This window comes from Notamacropus eugenii, chromosome 1 (assembly GCF_028372415.1).
Source record: "Notamacropus eugenii isolate mMacEug1 chromosome 1, mMacEug1.pri_v2, whole genome shotgun sequence".
NCBI lineage: Eukaryota > Metazoa > Chordata > Mammalia > Diprotodontia > Macropodidae > Notamacropus > Notamacropus eugenii.
Genome location: NC_092872.1, coordinates 444,881,689 through 444,901,416, shown reverse-complemented (window position 1 = coordinate 444,901,416; position 19,728 = coordinate 444,881,689). Strand labels below are relative to the sequence as shown.

Here is a 19,728-nt window from a genome sequence, read left to right as displayed (position 1 = left end):
TGTGGTAATACCTGTGTGATCTTGGATAAATCTATTCCTCTCTCAAGCTCACTTTCTCCATCTGTAAAAATGAGAAGATTGTATTAAGTGATCTCCCAAGTTCTTCTTTTTCAATCCACTAATCCTTTCTGATGTTAATGTTTTATCATCTCTAATTCAGAAATGGTAAAACATGGCCAAGCCTCTCTTTTAGGGTCACACGTGAGATGGATGTGAATAGGGTTTGTTACCCCAAAGTGTTTTATAAATGTCAGCTACAATTATTATTTTTTTCTTTCCCTTGATTTAAATTTGTTGAATAATTCATTTTTAGTTTTGTTTGTGTCTGTAGTATACTTGGTACCTGTTGTCTTTCACAGATGCTTACAAATGAATATTGGTTTTCTTAAGGCCTTAAATAAAAGTTTGCAGACTAATATTAGTGCTGCTGTTCAGATTGCTGATCATTGACTTAATAAGAGAGGTTAGCATGGTGATTGGAGCCCTGTACCCGGAGTAAGAAGGCGTGGAGTATAGTCCAGTTCTATCATGAATTCTACATATTTTGGACCATTTATACTCTAAGGGACTTTTCAGGGATAGAGGGAAAACAACATGGTGAAAGGGAAATTTGAATTTGAGCCTTAACACTGTAAGGAATTCATTTCTCACTCTGTTCCTTTGGGCAGATAATTAGACCCCTCTGGACTTTCAGTACAGTAAAATGGGACAAGATTGGACTGGACTGTATGATCTTTAAGGTCCCTTCTGGTTCTAAATTGTATTGTGTAGTCCAACCCAGTCATTTTTATAGGTGAAGAAAGCTGAAATTTAGAGATGGGATGTGATTGTTATGACCTTAGAGTGCTAAGAAATGGCAAAGCCAGTTAGTACTCATACTAGGGTCTCCTGACTCGAGGTTTACCAGTCCCATGTCTGTGGGCAAATCACTTCTGTTCTCTGACTCAGCTGCTAAAATGGTTATGATAATCATTGCTCTTTCTTGATCCCAAGCAATGGGTTTGTAACCTATAGAGAATTATAGGAGTGAGAATCATTACTGTACAGATATTTTTCTAAGGTCCCTTTTCTGACTGACATGTTTTAAAGATACTTCCACCTTTAAAATTGTTGCAGCTCTAACGTTCTATGTTTTAGTGGACATGCTTAGCCCATTTTTATGAGTGCTTAGTGCAGGTATTGATTTTAATTTTTCAAATCTTGATCTGTTATTTCATTGTTTGCTTTAGGTTACGGCACACCCTATGGCTATAGCACAGCTGCTCCAGCCTATGGTATGTACAACCTCTTACTGACCTCTGCCATTCCTGACTCTATCCCAGCAGTTCAAACTCCAGTTTGATTTCAGGGTTCGTATCAATTAACTAGAAGGGACCCTAAAAAACTGAATTAGTGATGGTGTTTAGTAACTGAATTAGTTAGTAATGGTGACCACACTAAAATTCATTTTGAACAATGCCATAACCTTGTGGTTCTTGGTTTGGTTGGAGTAGCTTCCTTCCTTTGTTGCTTTTCCTGGTTATTGAGGACTGCTTATCTAACTGCTTGTTTTCTTACCGTATTGAATTTGACTATTTTAACAAGTTCTCCTTACAGCCAAGTTACACTCTATTCAAAGACAACCTAAGGGCCCGAGCATCATCTGATGTAGGATTGAATTCTGGGGATGTGCAAATTGTATAGGCTACTCTCAATTGTTGGTAACACTAATTAGCTGTAACACTGTACCTTATTGATAAGAGTTAGGGGTGTGCAATAAATAACATATAGGAAAAGTATCCGTCCCTTCATTTCCACATGTGTTGCTTTGGGAATTCATTGCTCCTAGAATATAAACTGGGAGTTAAATCCCATTATAGATTAAAGGACTAGAGAATAGGGGTGACAGTATAGTGTAATAGAAGTCATTCTGTCTTGGGAGTCAGGACACGCAGATTTTAAATCTGGCTCTAACTAAATCATCTTCTGACACTGGGCAAGTCAGTTTTTTACTTTCTGAGTTTCAGTTTCCTCATCTGTCAAATGAGGCAGTTGAACTCAATGATTATTAAGGTTCTTTCTAACTCCCCATAATCCCACTGACTGACTGTTGTAAAGAGAACCTTACAGTTCTAGGGAAGATTTCAGTTGGCTGGATGGAATCTTCTATTACCACTGTGTGAACAGTAGAAAGACTCCAATAGCCAATCATGGGTTTGTCCCACCTGGCTCTTTTGGTAACTTTGAATGAGTCTTATGTGGTAATGGAGGCAGAACATTTTGGAGTCAGTAATATGGTCACACATATTTGCCCTGACTTGGGCGCTATGTTTTTGGAATTAGTTGTTTGAAAGGGGGAGGGGTGTGTGTGTGTGTGTGTGTGTGTGTGTGTGTGTGTGTGTGTGTGTGTGTGTGTGTGTGTGTGTGTGTATTATACTTTTGACTTTAAAGTACTGTCAAATGGAAACCTTGCTTGACCTGTTATATTTGTCATAACTACCATGGGAAGTTGTTTTAATATATATTCCCAAAAATGAGAGACTTGCATACTGGTAGAATATAGTAAAACCTAAATAGGTTTTAGATATTCCTTCAGGCATCAAGTGCCATGTTACCACACATTACACCTCAAGTCAAAAGACCTGATTTTGAGTCATGACTTTGCCACCTACTGGCTGTATGACCTTGAGGCAGATCAATGACATGGGGATGATAAATACCATGTTATAGCAATGAGGTCTTAGAGTCAGAAGATTTGAGTTTGAGTTCTGGTTCTTCTAGCACTTACTAGTTTTACAACTAGCTCAATTTTGTCATCTGTAAAATGGAAATAATTACAATAAGGATGATGATGATGAAATCACTGACTTTAAAACTTAGTTGTGAGGATAGTATTTACATTGAGCTATAGAAATGTGAATTGTTACCTATCTCATATGCTTGAAAGGACTGGATGAGATGATGCATATAAAGCTCTACATGTAGATAAGTTTTTGCTCTCCTTGAGCTCTTTCCAATGAAAATTTTAGTATTCAGCAATCCATTTTGGTAATCATTTATTAGCTGTGTCTTGTTTAGAGCCCTGTGTTGTGTTTCATTTTAATTTAAGGTTTCCTGTTCCTATTCTCCCATTTCTTCCAAACTAGGGTGTGTAATGAGTATTTTTTTTTATTGTTTTTCCTTGACTCATATGATATTGCTGGCCCAAGGGCAGAACAAATTGTAACATAGATAAATGAAAAAAAGTGATTAGGGTATAGAAATTAATATACTAAATTCATTAATTCTCTTTTCATAGGTAAAAGTTCTGTATTTCTCTTTAAGCTTACATTTTTGAATCTCTTTTATTGTCTGGTTTTTAAATTTCTTCTACTTCCTAATTCTCTGCTAAAAATTAGAAGTAGTAATTAATGAGAACAGAAAGTTTCAAAGCTAAATGCATACATTCTCATTTGATCCTTGTAATACCCTTGCAAAATCAGGGAAAGTAATTGTACTCCATTTTACAGATGAGCAAACTGAGTTGTAGTGACTGGTTAAGTGGTAGAACCTAGTACTTAAATCTGGATCTCTGTACTCTTAAGCTAACTATATAAACGCTGATTGAATGATTACTATTTAGTCTAGAGGTGGCACACACTTTTTATACATGCTGTGTCCAAACTACATTCCTATTTCCCTCTATTGCTCTTTACCTAATCACTATTCTCTGTCCTCTGTTAACACTGTGCTTCTGTCCACATAGAGCCTGACTTGCAAATGTTCCCATCCTCTTTGTCCCATATAACTGACTTCAAAAATGTGTGATATTAGATGCCCCCATTTTTCTGCATAAAGAAGTTTTTTTTTTTTTTTTAAAGAAATGTTCTTGTGATGCAAAACTACTTAAATGGCGCTTTCTTTTGGCTGTAAGGGAAACATGTCTTTTGGCCTTTGTAAAGCTGTTGCATGTTGGGAAATGTTCCTCTGATCATCTGGTGCTCTGAAATACCTGCTGTTGCTGCTTTGTGATTTCTATATAGGTTAAATCTGAGCAAACAGAAACAGGAGCCGATTTTCAAACCCTATCTGAGTATGCAGAAGTTTGCGAGGCCACAAGAACTGATTTAATCATGACATTCAGCAAGCCATTAATCTTTCCAGATTTGCCATGCCAATATTACCATTATATTGCCCCCTCCTGTGTTAAGGATTCTAGTGGTTGGGGCTTTATTTCAGCATTCTTCCCAGTTGGCTAATCTTCTGAGAGCAGAGTTGGGCTTAACTTTCATAATTTATTTTGGTCCCATAAAATGCATACCACCAGACTTCTAAGAAAAGTCATTTGTATTTTGAAAGTAATTTCATAATTACAATCCATCAGCATTATTCTCGATCTTTGGCTATTCATAGTTAAGATCTTTACCTAAGTCTGTTTTGGGGGAGGTGGGGAGAAGGGGATGGATTAGAACCTTCCCAAAGCAATTATTTTTAGGCAAAGTATCGTACATAACAAAAGAATAATTGGTGATGCTTCTTGCTGGACCTCTCCTGAAACCAAATGCATTGACTGACTAATCTGGAAAGGGTTAATAATATTACTGTTAAGACTTTTTAACCTGATTTTTGGATTGTTAAACTCATTTGGAGTCCTCTCCGTTTCTTCTCTCTGTAGGTTTACCCAAGAGAATGGTTCTGTTGCCCGTTATGAAATTCCCAACCTATCCAGTTCCCCACTACTCATTCTTTTAGCAAATGGCTGAAGCTAATTCCTATTGATTGAGCAACAATCCAGTCCAGTCCCGAATATTAGAAGAGAGAACAAGCCTTTTTATCCGGTTTCCTTTGAACATATAACTTGCGCAAAAATGATTTGTAAAGAACATCTTTTCCTACTTTTGATTTTTTGATTTTAAGAAATGCAAATTTAGTTCTCTAAAACTTGAAAAAAAAATACACACAAACCTTCCATTCCCTTACCCCCAACAAAAAAACCTAGTTCTGTGAAACGTTACCTCATTTTCCGATAATAACTTATACCAGCCCTTCTGTTCTAGGGGACAAACTAGCCGCTCAAAGTTTGTTTTAAATGAAGTCTCAGATTATGTAAAATTAAATTTGTGAAGGATGTATAGAGTATAAAACAAGGATCACAAATAAACTGTTTTTGTTGTAACACAGAGTAATGCCTGGTTCCTGATGCAGTCATCTATTCTTGGCCCAGGGTTAACTCAGTTCAGGCTGCAATTATTTATTTTTTAGTATGAGAGAAACTTAATTTAATGTCCAATTCTGTAAATACTAAGGTGTGTAATCAGGCCAGTGAATGAAATTGGGGTTTGGTATAGTGTTTTAGCTTATTTTTTACACTTGCTATCTGAGCACACTTAAAACTTCATAGGGCTTAAAAATGAAGGACATAGTCATAACCCAGTGCTTTATAATTTAGTAGGGTAGGAATGGACCCTTACATCCATAAGCAGATTGCTAAATAAACAATAACAAAAAAAGATGTTATTAATGGTAGATGAGCCCTTAAATTTTGTGAGTCTACTTTGACCAAGGACTAATACCCTCTTTCTCTGTCCCATTCTGAGTTCAAGACTGTTTCTGTAAACAGAGGATTGCTTTTAAATGTGGATTTTGCCCAGAGTTGGGAGGCAGCGAGGAGAAGAAATGTAATGGTTTTTGAGTTCAAGGCAACTTGTTACAGTGGAAAGAGCCCTGAACTAGGAGTCAAGAGCCTTGGATTCAAGTCATGGCTCTGTCATTTAATGTGTGTCCTTGGGCAAGTCCTTTATCCTTTTTAGGCCTCAGTTTCTGCCTCTTGTCAAATGAAGGTTGGACTAGACCATCTTGAAGGTCCCTTCCATTTTTAACAATCAGTGAACCATAAAAGATGACAAATCAAGCAATCAGCCCTTTTGTTCTTGTGGCCTTCACTCTGTAAGCTACTGTGTTCACTCCTGGGACTTCACAGGCAGAGCTGATTAGCAATTTTCCTTGGATTCCATGAGGGGTTTCCTTTTTCCACTTTAATTCTTGGAGATCAAAGCAGCAACAAGGTCCCCATGAAAACTTGCTATTCAATTGTCCCAATTCTTGTTGAGTGCTGCTGTGGAAAGTGACAGATTTCAGCCATAGGTCAGCATTTCTTCTCAGGCTAAGTATCTGAGCTGGTGCAAAGCAGCAGGGTGAGGGTAGGCAGCCTTGAGGCACTCCACTTCTGTCAGTGGTCACAATGAGAACTCATGCCACTGTGACTAGAAAAATAGTGGCTTGTTTGATTTAAGAAACTCACCCCCTTAAGAAGCCAAGAGATTGGGCCTCTGAGGCTTCTCAGGAATGGGTTGATTGTCTTCTTGTATTCCCCATTCTTCAGAGTCAACTGTTGTGGCTTTCTAAGATCTATAAGAATGAGGTTTTCTTCCACACTCAAATGATTGATCTGTACACATGAAAGTTTTTTGATGCGTATGATGGTAGGAAGTACATGATAGGATATTGGATCATTACCATTTAATGAAAATATTTTACTTTCAGTAGCCTGTAGAGCCTTTGGAATACGGATAAAATCTATAAGTCTGCCCTTTCTTTGCCTTCACTACTGGTGGGTGATACTTTAATCAAACATAATATTTTTGTTGAAAATGGACCACAAGGGAGTATAATTGCAAAGGGGAGTTTTAACCATGGTTTTTGATCATATTCTGCTGACCTATGGATGAAATAAAGCCATCACTGAAAAGAAAAAGCATGGCTGGTAGCATCCAGTTTTTAAAAATTAATCATCCATTAGAATTATGTCTTCTCTTTCATTTTGGAGTCCTACTAATAATTGATGTCTGCAGCTATACTGTTATTTGAAATTGACCGCCCAGTTATTTGAAATTGACCATTCAATTTGAGTTCCAAGTTTTAATCTCTAGAAAATTCTTTGACATAGCTCACTTGGTGTACTTACCAGAGCCCTCTGCAACTCCAAGAAAGGGAGCTGTGCTCTTTTCCAACATGATGGCAGTCATTTCAAACGATTTCTACAGAGTCCATTCTCTTTCTTTCTTTTTTTTTTAAATTTTGTTGTTTGTTGGGAGTTACTAACCACACTGTAAACTTGCCCAGTTGCCGCATTACTTTACATTTCTCTGCTTTTACTGAAAATGAATGAGCTGTCAGTTTCCTGGTAGAAGTGATAATCCTTCTGTAAGTTCGAACTTTTGAGAGACCATGATGAGTTCAAAGTGTCCTCTTCCTCCCTCCATTTTGTAATGAAAATTCCACTTACAGCTAAAAGAGCAGAGAAATCTAAATGGAGCCCTTGGCTCCACCAAACTGCTGGAATTAACCGGAAATTTTCTCTACTCTTTTCCCTGTTGTAGGTGGTTTTTTCATTGACAGCCCCTATTGTCAGCCTCTGAGCGTCGCACCTTTTATTATACACTTGGGCCCTCAAGATTTCTTCTCTGACTTCTAGAACCATCAGGTTGTGTGGCTCCAAATGGCTATTTCTCTGTCTTGGTCTTGAGAGCAAATGTGACTTAATGCAGCTTTCAAATCCACAGCTTGGGTATCTTCCTTTTGAAAGTGCTGACTTGACATGAACTCAGATTTTTTGACGGAAGAGCAATACTTTGACTCAAAGCCATGGGGGTTTCTTTCCTCTTTTGGGAAACTTCAGCAATAGATGTATATACAGTACTTCTTATATCCTTATAGCTTAGTTTCAAGTTAGGAAGTTACAGACTTACGTAGAATTTGTAGTTAATCTGTGAGCTCCTGAGCCTGTTAACCTCTGCTGGTTTTTGTTTGTTTTTTGTTTTTGTTTTTTTGTGTGTGTTTTTTAAAGTTTTTTCTCACAGAAACCGAAGAGTTGAATTCCTAACGGCGTAAGTTAGCACCAACAATTCAGCAAACGTTTGTCAAGCGCCTGATTGCTGTGTGCAGAGCACTGTGCTAGGCGCTTGGGGGAGGTGGGAATTTGATAAGTATTGTCTAGTCCCTATCCTAATGAAATTTTCTGGGCTAGTGGGGTGGGGTATGGTAGAAGGGATCTCATTATTTGTCAGTTCAAAGCAGGTATCTTTCTTGAAGCCATTTCCCCTGCCTGTTGGACAAGATACAGACTATGGTATTCAGCAGGTATCACTTGAGTCTACTAGAACTTGGGCAGTGACTTGTTTCTCACTGAGATTAATTTGATCCTTTAGCTTCTGAAGGTCACAGAACCTCACAGCCTAACAGTACATTGCAGTGCCAGGAAAAATGATACAGGATGGTTTATGTTTACATCTAGAGTGAGAGAAGTCATTCCTCAGTTAGGTCTGGAATTGTGGTCTTCTGTCCCTGGCAAAATGAGTTAGCTGCCAGGCTTTGTGGACTATGAGATTGTTCTGGGGAATAATTGTGCACATACTTGAAGATCATAACCTAGTTAGTTAAACTACAAACGGCAGAAGCACTGAGGAAATACCTCTTGTATTTCACTCACATACTCGTGTTGGCCCCTCTCTGTGTTGCAGGTTAATACTTTTAAGCAGTTTTCAGCCTGTTTCTTTGTAAATCTTTATTCGTGTTCTCCTTGGACCTTCGTAGCCATAGACACTTGTATAAAATAGGCTGAAATGTAGTGACTAAGCTGTGATCTCAGTATAAACAGGTAAGACTTTTTATTTTCTGATTAAAGAGAACATGCAACGTTATAAAGCACCCACTTGCATCTATGACAATCATACAGGATGCACTTATTTATTAATCTATTAGGTCTTAGAGATGTTCAATCTTTGTAAATGTCATGGTCTGAATGTGTGATATTTAACTTTTCCTTTTAAAGACATGCAGTTATTTTCTTTTGAAGATAGATAAATTCCCCATTTCTGGGGGTGTGTGTATGTACATATGTGTGTCTACATATGGAGAAGTGTGTATTCACCTATTTGTATAGATATGTAGATATAAAACTGTACATGTGCATATACACACATATAGTATGTTTGTATATTCACACACAAATGTCACAAATATGCATGTAAGACACGTGCATCTATACATGTATATATGTAAGTAAAATATGTGCACTTGCACGTATATCAAATATGTATATACATGTCTATGTATACAATGTATGTTTATGTAGTTACATATATGTGTCCTAAAAATCTCTACATATATGTAGCCAAAGTGTGTGTATATGCATGTATTTGTATCTCAAGTGTGTGTGTGTGTGGGTTTATATGACATTTGTTTCCAAAGTTATGTGTGTACATATACATATATACAAAATGTACATGTGGTTGTACATACATATATGTATAATGTGCATGTAATTAGATACATGTATGTACACACCTTTAAAAAGAATTGTGAGATGGTAAGAGCAAACTCATTTTCCGGTGGTTTCTAATATCAGAGCACTGTTTATAGTCTGCATCCTGCCATTTTGAAAACTGGAAGGTCAGCCTTGGTGCTCAGAACTGCCTCCTTTCCTCCCTTACATGTAGTACTACATTTCTACACAGTGAGGCTCAAATAACCAGTTTCTTATGGGGCAACCAGTTCTTTGAGGAATGAAAATCCACGTTACTCATTGCCTATATCCATGTGGTCGTAGTAGGAAGATAAACCTCAGTAAGAACTATAGAAACAAGAAGTTCTAGAACCTGAATGTAAAGCCAACTTTGGAAGACTTTCACTGAATCAAGTGACTCATGCGGTTGGCCATGTTGGCTTTGCTGAGACTTAGAATAATGAAAGTTCATTCTGTAGAGAACACCTAGATTTAAGACAAAGAAATTTGTCATTAACAATTTTGATGATTTATTTTCCATTTTAATAAACTAGCTTGGTCTTACTTAAAAAATCTGGGGATTAGACCAGATGTTTTAATAAGTATTTTTTTTAATTTCAAGCATTTCTTGTAGACTAGCGGTTGAAATGTATTTGATATGTATAGATTAAAATGAACTTACGTTTTATATTTGCTTCTAAGTAGCAATTTTATTTCTATTATGAACTGTAAAGTTGCTGGGACAACTTTTTTTTCATACAGAATCTGTACATTTTATATGGCTTTGAAATTCAGCATAGTTTCTTATCCTAGCATAAGTTTGGGACAGCTGGGTAAGAGACTTAATACTTCCTTATAATAAACATTGGTCTGTATGATATCTGGACACAGCAGATTCTGGGGCAGCTTCTTAATTGATTGGTCATGAAATGCAAAAGAAATAGGCCTTTTGGAAACAATTCTCAGCTAAAACATGCTTATCATGGGCAAGTTGACACTTCTTTTTTGTTGATTATATTGATATGATCATTGTGCATGCCCCTAGCCTTTGAGAAATCTGATGTAACAGTAGCTAGTAAAGATATTACTATTCTAGTATTTAGTCCCCAGTTCATTGGTAAATCAAGAGCAAAAAGTTTACCAAGTCCAGAGGTGTTAATCTGGTTTTGAGTTCCTAAAACTACCACTGGTTCAGATAGACAAGAATCCAAGTCTGGGAAATGATTTTAAAATCACTTAGCAATAAGACATTCTTAAGAGACGTAAGAACACATTAGTAGTACATTCTCTTGACTGTGTGTTGTGGCGTTAGGAGTTAAAGTGCATTGAGGTGTCGAGAATTGCATCTGGTTGGGAAGGGGATTACTGTGTAGGCTCCTTCTTGCGCTAAGATTCAATGATTTTTTTCCCTTTGCCCTTAATATGCATATCATGATATGCATACATTTATCTGTGTGGGGGTTTTTCCAAATGTGATACAGAGTGGGAATTAGGCCTCTAGAATGAGTTGAAGACAGTACTGAATTAGATATGTCTAGCAAGAAGAAATAGGTAGGCCTGCCTTGGAAAATTGAACAGAGATTCAAAATCACAGTGTTGAGAAATGTTCAGACTAAAAGTGCTTGCTTAGAGGAATGATGTCTTCCTAAAAATTCCCATTTCATCTTCTCAGTACCTCTTATTAGATCTTTTATCTTCCTTTCCCCTAATCAAGATGACTTTATTGAATTCAGAACCTTCATCTAAAAAGATGAGCATTTGGTATTGGACACTGGCTCCTTAGTATAATGGTGGTGGGAAGTTAAGTACTAGTGAACAGTTTATATATCATTGTAGTAGGTCCTCCTTTCCCACTGCGCTTGTGTGAAGGATCTTTTTCCAGCAATTATTTATACAGAACTTCAGCAGCTATCTTCTTTCTGTATAAACAAGTTAACTTTTAGTGGCTTTTCTTCTTCATTGCTAAGTAAGGTAAAGAAGTTTTATCGGTAGAAAGCAAATGAGTTGTACCCAAAGACCCCACTAAACCCTATTTCCCCAGGATTTATTCCTCATAATGGCTCATGACATTTCACTTGTTAATTAGATTTTATTTTCCTTTGATGCAATGAATACAAATTTAGTAGTGATCCTAGGAAGTTTTGCAGGAATTGAATATTTTTGAGAGAGATGAATGTGAGAAAAAGAGAAGGAACATGAAAGGGGGAGGGGAGGAGAGAGAGAACACATCTTTAAAGGATACAAATTAATTCTTCATGTTTATTTGTTAAAGAGAATGCATTTTAAATTGACTTTTTAGGATCATAGTCTTTGGAATTTATGCCTACCTCCTCTTTTAAATGAAGATTGAAGTAGGGCCATGAGAGGTTAAGTGATTTGCTTAATGTTATACACAGGTAATAAGTGGGTAAGTGGTAGTGCCAAGATTCAAAACACGTCTTATTTTAAAGTTAGTGTGGTTTTGTAGATCTCCCAAATCTAGAAAAGGAACATGAGACCAGTTGTTCCAGGTCCTCAGGTTTTAGCTTAGAGTAACATAATCTGGTTCTCCCTGAAAACAGTGAGATTAGATGAGGATCCCAGGGAGTGCCCTGAAAAACTCACAGTAGCTATTGCCTGGTTCTTGGGGTTTATGTCCTAAAGCTCAAAACTTGCAAAGTCAGCAGGTTTGGGTATAGGTGTTATATCTAGTGATTTCTTTTATTCCAACTTCAGAGAGAAGATATTCGAAGTAGATATTTGAAATTTCAAAATATGTACAGCAGCAAAATTGAATTTGGCTAACTCATTTTACTGATAGAAGCTAATAATGACCTTTGTGTTTGACTTCCAACCTCATTAAGACATGCACTTAAAATACTGCTTTAGCTTTCATGTGGGAATGAGGTTAAACTTCACATACTTCACCAAAGAGTAGAATTAGTACCAGTGGGTAGAAGTTTGAGAAAAACATTTTGACTCAAAATATGGGAAATTGTTTTCTAACAATTGGTACTGTCTGAAAGTGCGGCGGACTGTTTGGGGGCTATTGTGTTCCTCATCACTGAAGACCTGAATTCAAGCAGAATTTGGATAAATACTTATTGAGAATGTTGTAGAGGAGATTTCTTCTCAGGTACAGGTCAAACTGGATGACCTCTGGGATTCATTCCAATCCTAAAATTCATTGATTTAATGAATTCTTTTAGATATGTTTTAGTGTATTATATGACATAGGCAATCAAAGCCATATGTTGTTCATTTGTTTTAGTCATGTCTAGCTCTTTGTGATCACATTTGAGGTTTTCTTTGCAAAGATACTAGAATGGTTTGCCATTTCCTTCTCCTGCTCATTTTATAGATAAAGAAACTGAGGCAAACAGTTAAGTGACTTGCCCAGTGTCTGAGGCCAGATTTGAACTCAGAAAGATGTCTTCCTAACTCTAGGCCTGGCATTTTATCCACTGCTGCACCTAGCTGCCCAAGCCATATGTTAGACCCAAAGTTCTTTTGCCTAAAAAAATCTCTGAATATATTTGTGTTTGGAAGGACATATTGGAAGTCACTGAGTAAAGATTAGGCAGAGATGTTCATGAACACTGAATCTGGATTTTGAAGAACTACATTGCAACTGGGTACTGATGAACAACTCTGTACTTAAAAAAAAAAAATCCACGTGTTTTTAGAAATTAGACAATGTCTCCATCTTGAGGGAGTATCCTTTAGTGTAGAATAGTAGAAACAGCAATTAATTTGTAGTCAACAGGATCCAGGTTCAGATTGTACCTCTGCAACTTATTACCTGTGTAACCTTAGGCAAGTCGCTTACCTCTTTGAGCTCCATGTACCTCATTTTTGAGATGAGGGGGTTGGACTATATGGCCTCTGAGGCCTCTTCCTGCTCTAAGTTTATGATCTTATTAACCTCTTGGTGCTAGTAGGTTTGGTGCTAATGTGTTTTGAGAATAATACTTCTTCCCTTGAGAGGTTAACAACAGTAACAAGAAAAACCAAAGACTCAGTGGAAAATAAATGCTGGGAATGGCTTCTGAATTAGATTTGGAACTCATTTGTTCATGAGTTAATTCTGGCATGACATTTGAACAGTATACCAGCCTTATGTGTGTTAAGTGCTTATATGTTGGATTTCAAGAGAAAAAAACTGCTTTTTAAAAGTAGTGAATTCTTTGTCATAGAAGTGTTCAAGTTGTGCCGAGGTGGTGACTTGTCACCAATGCTGTAGAGGGCATTTGTTTTTCAGCGGACTGGATTAAATATACTTCAGTAAACAATTGGCAAGGTGTTGTGCTGAAGTACGGGGATACAAAGACAGTTGAAACAATCTCTTCCAAGAAGTTTATAATCTGTGGTGGGGTAGAGGAGTGGGGAGATGATATATAGACAGGATAAGTACAGTACAAAGTAATTTGAGGAGAGAGAACACTCACAGTTAAGAAATACAGGAACATTTCACTTGAGGAGAGGTAGAGGGTGAATGGAATCCTGAAAGAAGATAAAGATTCTTACTGTTAGAAAGGAGGGAGTACATTTCAGTCACGGAGTACAGCTTGTTGTATTATGGTCTATAAAAGCTGTGTTTTTAGAGTTCTTTCTTTTCACATTTGTTTATGATTTTTATGAATTCCTGATGACCTAGCATGTAATCAATCTTGTATAAGTTTCATAGCAGCCTGATAATATATTTTCTAAGATCCTGTTCAGAAATTTCACTAAATCTATCAAATCTGTATCCCACCCCCCAATTCAGTTCAAGTCTATAATTTACAGCTCCTTTACTTTTGTATTGAATTTGCCAGTCTCTGATAAGAATATTGGCTAAAATTTGTGTCTTAACTAAACAGGTATTTTTGTTAAAATTTCAGTTAAGTTTTCTTTTAAGAACTTGATAGCTATGCCATTTGGTGCATATATTTAATATTGAAACTGTTTTGTTATCTTTAATCAGAATATAGTTTCCGTGATTATTTATTTTGATGGCATATGTTTGCACTTAACCTTATCCAAAATTAGGATTGCAGTTGCTGTTTTTTGTTTGTTTTTGCTTTGGATCCATCGACATTTTGTTTTACTTCCTCCCGAGATTCTTTGAATGTTAGTATAAATCATTATGTTTTGATCTGTTATTATGAACAGCACATTATTGGGTCTTGTTTTCTACTTTCTTTTGCAGTTCTCTTCCTTTTTATTGGTGAATTCATCCCATTAAAGTTCAAGATTATATTTTTAAAGTTGGCTTTTCCTCCATTTATCTTATTACTTATACTTCTTTTTATAAACACCAAGGACTGTATTTTCCATTTTATTTTTAACAGTTCATTCATGCCATTTGTACTAACCCCCACACATTTTATCTTACTTTCTAATCTCCAGTCTTAATCATCACTCCCTCCTTTCCATACGTATTATTAGAAGACAAATCTCAGGATTCTTTTATGACATCATTTAAAAATTTTTATTTTTACAGTGCATAAAAATATTTTTTCTGTCTCCTCCCCCTCTATGGAAAAGAAAAACAAGATTCCTTGTAACAAGTATTCATTCTGACATTTCTTATGTCAAAAAAATATACTTCTCAATACGTACCCTAAGTCTGTTATCTTTCAGGGAGTAGGCAGTATGTTTCATTTTATGATAGAATTTCAAATTTGTTTTTCCTTTCCTAAAAGCCATTTAAGTGTGGCTTAGGAGTCACCCATTCTCCCACCTCATTTGGGGTTCCTGAATTCAAGAAATAATATTTCTTATTTTATCTTTTTCCTTTTGCTCTTTTAAGGGAGAACTTGTGCGTATGCAATAAGAGAAGGCCTGAGATACAGTATTGAGTTGGCTTAATAGCTGGTAGTTAAGTTTGACTCAAATGTGTCATACATTAAGGGGAAAAATATGAAGTAAGTCTGGAAGGGTAATTTGGACCTCGAGGAGAAGTCAGTGCCAGGCTAAGAGTTAGCATTTTTTAGTAGAAGCAGAAGGGAGCCCCTGAAGGTTTTTGGGCAAGTGAGTGTTGTAATTAACTGTAGGGAGGGTGGTTTGTCTGGATGGTAGATGTGATCAGAGGTCAACAAAAAATGCATTAGGTACCTGTTTTGTGAAGAGGGTTGTATTTGGATAATAAAAAGCAGAGGTAAACAGTTCTTACTTTTCTGGAATGCATAGCCTAAATGGAGGATAAGGCTCAACTATACATAAGTATGATGCATGGTAGTTCTTGATAAACATATTGGAGCATTAGAAAACAACTTAAGAGATCCTAAGGGGAATGCCATTATTTATTGCTAAGGATAGGCTACCAGAAAAAGGGGGCAATTGATTTGGGTTTTAAAGGAATGGTAGGAAGGAGAGGAAAGGAGGACATTCTAGGAATAGGAAACTATTGTGAGCAAGGGCACACAGGTGGGAGAGCACAGGGCATGTTTTGGGGGCAAAAAGCTCTCAAGTTGGGAGGGGCAGAGAGTGTGGAAGGAATTAGGATAAGATGATGCTAGAAAACTTGGGTGACATCAGATTATGGAAAATCTTGTGAATGCCAGGCAAAGAAATTTGATTATTAATCCATAGAGAGCCACTGAAGAGTTTTAAGAAGAAAATGTCAGTACCAGGTCAGTAGAGGCATTTTGTGAAGAATAGGTTAGATTGGAAAAGGGAAATAGGGAAGAGTGAGGAATGTGGGGAGGTAGGATGCAAGTGTTGTTCCCTTTATTGTTCTGTTCGGCAGATGTAGTTGACTTGGCATTTGTAGTCAGAAGTCAGGGCATCTCTTCCTGTGATAGAGTTGGGGTTCTTGTAAGTTCGTTTAACATGCAAAGGCCAGCCTCTGCACCCGGGGCAAAAACAATAACAGAAACCCCAAAAAAATCTTGCAAAAATAACAATTTAGTTTCAGCCAAGAAGAGATAGATAACTAAATGAAACTCACAGAAATTGCAATCCTCCTTGAAATAGTAGGCAGCACTTTCTATATAGGTTTTAGTTTCTTAAGAGATTAGATAGAGTTTCTTGAACTTCCCGACAGTCCAAACCATTCAAAAATGATTGGGGGTGAGAACCCTGTTGTCACAGAAGAGCTTTAAATCTGGGTGGGCAATTTTCAGAGATGCTATTGAGAGGAGGAATTATATGACCTTAGAATTTAGAGTCAAAGGTAATGTAGTTGAATCCCTTCGTTTTACAAATGAAGAAATTGAGAGGAAAGGATTTTCTGAAGTTACAAAGATAGCAAATTGCAGAAACAGGATTTGAAGCTAGTGCACTTTCCATTAGGTTCATGTTTCAGGTAGTGGTTGTTAAACCTAACTTTTATGATCTTTTCCCTGTCTTATTGTATGATTAAATTGGTCCCTTTTCGGTATATGGCCATACTGAGGTTTTTTCAGAAATTAGATACAGTGTAAATTCCCCAAATGAATAGTGAAATGAAGAAGCAGGAAACCAGTACTGGACATGGGGGGAACAGACTTTGAAGTTAAGAATTAAGAGTCGGGGATCTTGTAACATTTGGGAATCAAGGTGAAACTGTGAAGACCAGACAGGCAAAAGCAGATACGATGTTATGGGGAAAGGAAGACCTCAAAATAAGGCAGGAAGCTTCTTAACATTTTTTCTGCTGACTGACTGAGGTGACTGACTGAGTTAGTTTTAAGAGTTTGGCCTGCCTAGTATCTGAACTTGTGAGGGATGTGTAGAGGAGATTCTTGTGTAAGGGAAGTAACTAAATTGTTTCTGAGGCCTTTTCTAATTCTGAAAATTCTTTTTCAGTTCTATGCTTTGTTTCCTTGAGACTTAAGTGTAAAGTGTTAAGTGCCAAGAATAAGTGATCCTTCTTATTAACACATTCCTAGGGCTTTGGGGCGTTGGTATTGCCAACTCTCAAACAACTTTAAGCAGAGAGACTGAGAGCAAATGACTTGAAACAAAGGGAACTTGTTAAATTGAACCTTCTTGGGGAAGGGAGGAGAGGAGGTCCTTAATACCAATGAGAAGAGAATGTTCTGGAGATCAAGGATGCCTGTCTTAGACCTTATTGGAGCTTCCCTTCTTTCAGCAAGCATGTATTCAGTTTCCATTGTGTACCTTACTCTTTGCTCTATGGGCAAAGATAAGAAAAAGTCAGTCCCTACTTTAGAGGGAAAAGATGGCATAATGCAATAGAAAAACAACTTGGACTGGGAATCAAGTGACCTACTTCTCATCCCATCCTCCTATCACCATCATCATCTCCACTAGGTAATTTCTCTAGGAGGGTTGCCTTTTCTTGAGTTCTTATTCAACATTCTATGTTTTAAGACTCCTCCTAGCCCTATCAGTCTCCGGTTCTTTATGGCCCAGGTGCCTTTAGCTTTCTAGCTATTTCTTCTGGCTCTAAATCTATGGTTCTAATTACATAGCCATAGTTAAATGGGTCAGAGAATTCCTGTAGTTATCCTCATCCTAAGAACTGAAGAACCTTGCCCACAGCTAGTTTTTTTCATTACCCATAATAATGAGTTATTAACTGGAAGATACCTACTATTGCCTTTCTCCCTGACTAAGGTAAGTGAAATTTCTAGGTTGCAGTTTGTATCAGTCTGTTCACCAGAGTTGATTCGGTTTAACTTGCCTTTCTTCCTAGGATCCAGAAGAGTTGAGGAGTCAGTGATAGGAAAAGCCTACCCTGTCCTAATTTATAAGAGGAAAAAACCGTCTACCTTATAGTAAAAAATTGTTAGTGCTGGAAGTAATCTTAGGTCTAGAAGAACAAGGTGTTTTGAACTAAAAAGGACCCTAGAACAGAGAAATGTCAGAACTGAAAAAGGCATTACAAATTAATAGGGTTCATCTTCATTTGTTAGGTGGGGAAACTGAGACCGAACAAAATCTAAGGGACAGATCATCTATTTGAGGCAAGATTGACTTTTTGTAGCCTACAAAAGGCCATTGGCTCAATAGTGAGAGAGTCAGTACTGTTAGATCCACTAGATAAGATTTCACCTTCCAGCTTCCCTGATTCATTAGGCTAGCTCACCACATCAAACGATGACAGTTGAGAAGATATGGATGTTATTAACGCTCCTTTTTCTTTCTAAACAACTTTGCTCATTTCTCCCCCACAAATGATTGGAGTTGGATGAACCAGATCTGTATGTGGATGACAGTCTCATTACCATGAGAGAGATTTGTGGCTTGAGAGAGGGTGTGGCTTTTTGTTTTTTGTTTTTTTAAGGGGAAAAAAGATTCTTTGACATTACCTTAGATGTTACTAGCAGATTCCTTACTTTGGGCCAGAGGCAGAGTAGAAAACAAATAGGAAGTCCTGTACTTAAATTGAAAAAACTACTGCATAAATACACAGGAGGGGTTTTGTTGTATGGTTTGATGGCAGTTCGTGTACAGCTCTGGTAAGTTTGACAGTGTCATTGTCAAATAGGTAGCTCAGAGGAATACAGAGCCATAGTATAAATAGACTTCTGGAAGGCATTTGACAGAGTCCTTCAGGGTATCCTTGTGGAGAAGATGGTTGAGTGACAGGACCCAATAAGTAAAGAGGTGACATGGTATTAATGGAACGAATACTAGATTTGGAGGGCAGCTAGGTGGTGCAGTGGATAGAGGTCCAGTGCAGGAGTCAGGAGGACCTGAGTTCAAATCTCACCTCAGACACTTGACACTCACCAGCTGTGTGACCTTGGGCAAGTCACTTAACCCCAACTGTCTCATCCTGGGTCATCTCCAATCATCCTGATGAGTATCTGGTCACTGGATTCAGATGGTTCTGGAGGAGAAGTGAGGCTGGTGACCTGCACAGCCCTCCCTCACTCAAAACAAAGTCAAGTGCAAGTCATGTCATTATTTCTCTGATGGGCATGGTCTTCTTTGGCAATGAAGGATGAACACACACACACACACACTAGATTTGGAGTTGTAGGTTCTGAGTTTGACTCCCATTTCTGCTGTTCACTGCTGGTGTTACCCTGGGCGAGTCACTTAATCTTTTTGGACCTCATTTTCTTCTGTAAAATCAAGAGTTTGGATTAGGTAATTCCTTCAATTCTTTCTGGTGTAGTATCCCAGGGTTGGTTCTTTGTCCTGACTGTTTAACGTTCTTAATAATGACTTGGGTGATGGTAAATGTTTACCAGATTTGCAGATGAAACAAAGCTTGGAGGGGATAATTAGCATGTATGACAAGAATAAGGATCCCAAAATTTTGATGGCCTACATAAAATGAGATAGAAATAAAGAAGATACAATTAGGACTGATGGAAATTATAAGAAAGTAGAGTTGGTTCAAAAAGGAAGCATGTACTAACAATTCATGTTGTCCCACAATAGAATGATAATATCTCAAAAAAGAAGTGAAATCTGTCTTTGGAGGCTGCATGACTGCTTGTTTAGAACTGCAGAATCTTTTCCTTGGTTACTTAGAGGGTGTTCCTTGTCAGGTTGAATTGGATGAACTCTAAAAGTCTATGATTAGATATGCCCCAGCCCTCTACCATCAGGGTGAGAGTCTT

The 19,728-nt window shown here is 37.3% G+C and overlaps 1 protein-coding gene across 6 annotated transcripts in view; it reads left to right on the top strand.

Annotated features, from left to right (window-relative positions):
• The window catches only part of STRBP (spermatid perinuclear RNA binding protein), a 165,822-nt gene that overhangs the window by 128,993 nt on the left and 17,101 nt on the right, over nt 1-19,728 (top strand). For 4 of the 6 annotated variants that reach the window (XM_072631853.1, XM_072631854.1, XM_072631857.1 and 1 more), the window contains 2 exons: nt 1,230-1,274; nt 4,634-5,134. In XM_072631853.1, coding sequence (XP_072487954.1) covers nt 1,230-1,274; nt 4,634-4,710 — 122 coding nt within the window. In that variant the 3' untranslated portion in view covers nt 4,711-5,134. Of the gene's footprint in view, nt 1-1,229; nt 1,350-4,633; nt 5,135-19,728 lie in introns of those variants that run through there. The other 2 variants (XM_072631855.1, XM_072631856.1) reach the window with 2 other exon arrangements.